The sequence below is a fragment of the Mizuhopecten yessoensis genome, unplaced genomic scaffold (assembly GCF_002113885.1).
Source record: "Mizuhopecten yessoensis strain PY_sf001 unplaced genomic scaffold, ASM211388v2 scaffold2567, whole genome shotgun sequence".
NCBI classification, from domain to species: domain Eukaryota; kingdom Metazoa; phylum Mollusca; class Bivalvia; order Pectinida; family Pectinidae; genus Mizuhopecten; species Mizuhopecten yessoensis.
Genome location: NW_018404610.1, coordinates 11,324 through 12,043, shown reverse-complemented (window position 1 = coordinate 12,043; position 720 = coordinate 11,324). Strand labels below are relative to the sequence as shown.

At 45.8% G+C, this 720-nt stretch overlaps 1 protein-coding gene across 1 annotated transcript in view; it reads left to right on the top strand.

Moving 5' to 3' along the window:
- Positions 1-720, top strand: part of LOC110446118 (NFX1-type zinc finger-containing protein 1-like) — a gene marked incomplete at both ends in the record, with an annotated part of 7,067 nt that overhangs the window by 2,532 nt on the left and 3,815 nt on the right. The window contains one exon of the mRNA XM_021491106.1: positions 17-382. Coding sequence (XP_021346781.1) covers positions 17-382 — 366 coding nt within the window. The remainder of the gene's footprint in view (positions 1-16; positions 383-720) is intronic.

Genomic DNA, 720 nt, shown 5'->3' with positions numbered 1-720 from the left:
TTCCCTGTGGACACAGAGCAGACATGAAATGTTGCCAACCAGCGCAGACTTTTGAATGTGAGGTCATAGTAGACCGGGAGCTTGCATGTGGACATTCCGTTCAACTCAAGTGTCATATCAACACGGAGACATACAAGTGTAAGATCATTGTGACACGAACCCTGGAAGCGTGTTCACATGAAGCAGATATGCAGTGCTGGAAGAATCCAGATACGCACGAATGTCGAAGTGTGGTTAACCGAATTCTACCCTCGTGTGGTCATGAGACCGACATGGATTGTTACAGGGTTCCTGCAGATGTTCGCTGTGATAAAACTATTACGAAAAGTCGTGACAGTTGTGAACACAACTATGACGTTCGTTGCAGTGATTGGAACACGAGGTATGAGCGTCGACATCCATGCTTAGAGTCTGTGACAAAATCATGGGCATGTCCTCATACTAAGGTGATGAAATGTCATGAATCTAAACACGCGACCTGCCAGGACAAATGCTTGAAAATTTGCGATCGAGGTCACAAGTGCCAAAGGACATGTCACCATCCATCGAGCTGTAAATGTGATGTTGTAATGACAAAGGAAATTCCAAAATGTGGGCACAAACAGGGGATTTCCTGTCACAAGGACCCTGACAGTGTTGACTGCCAGACGATGGTTCTGAAACGCTTGACTACTTGCAGTCATGAAATGATGATGGAATGTTCTGCCGATCCGTCGTCAT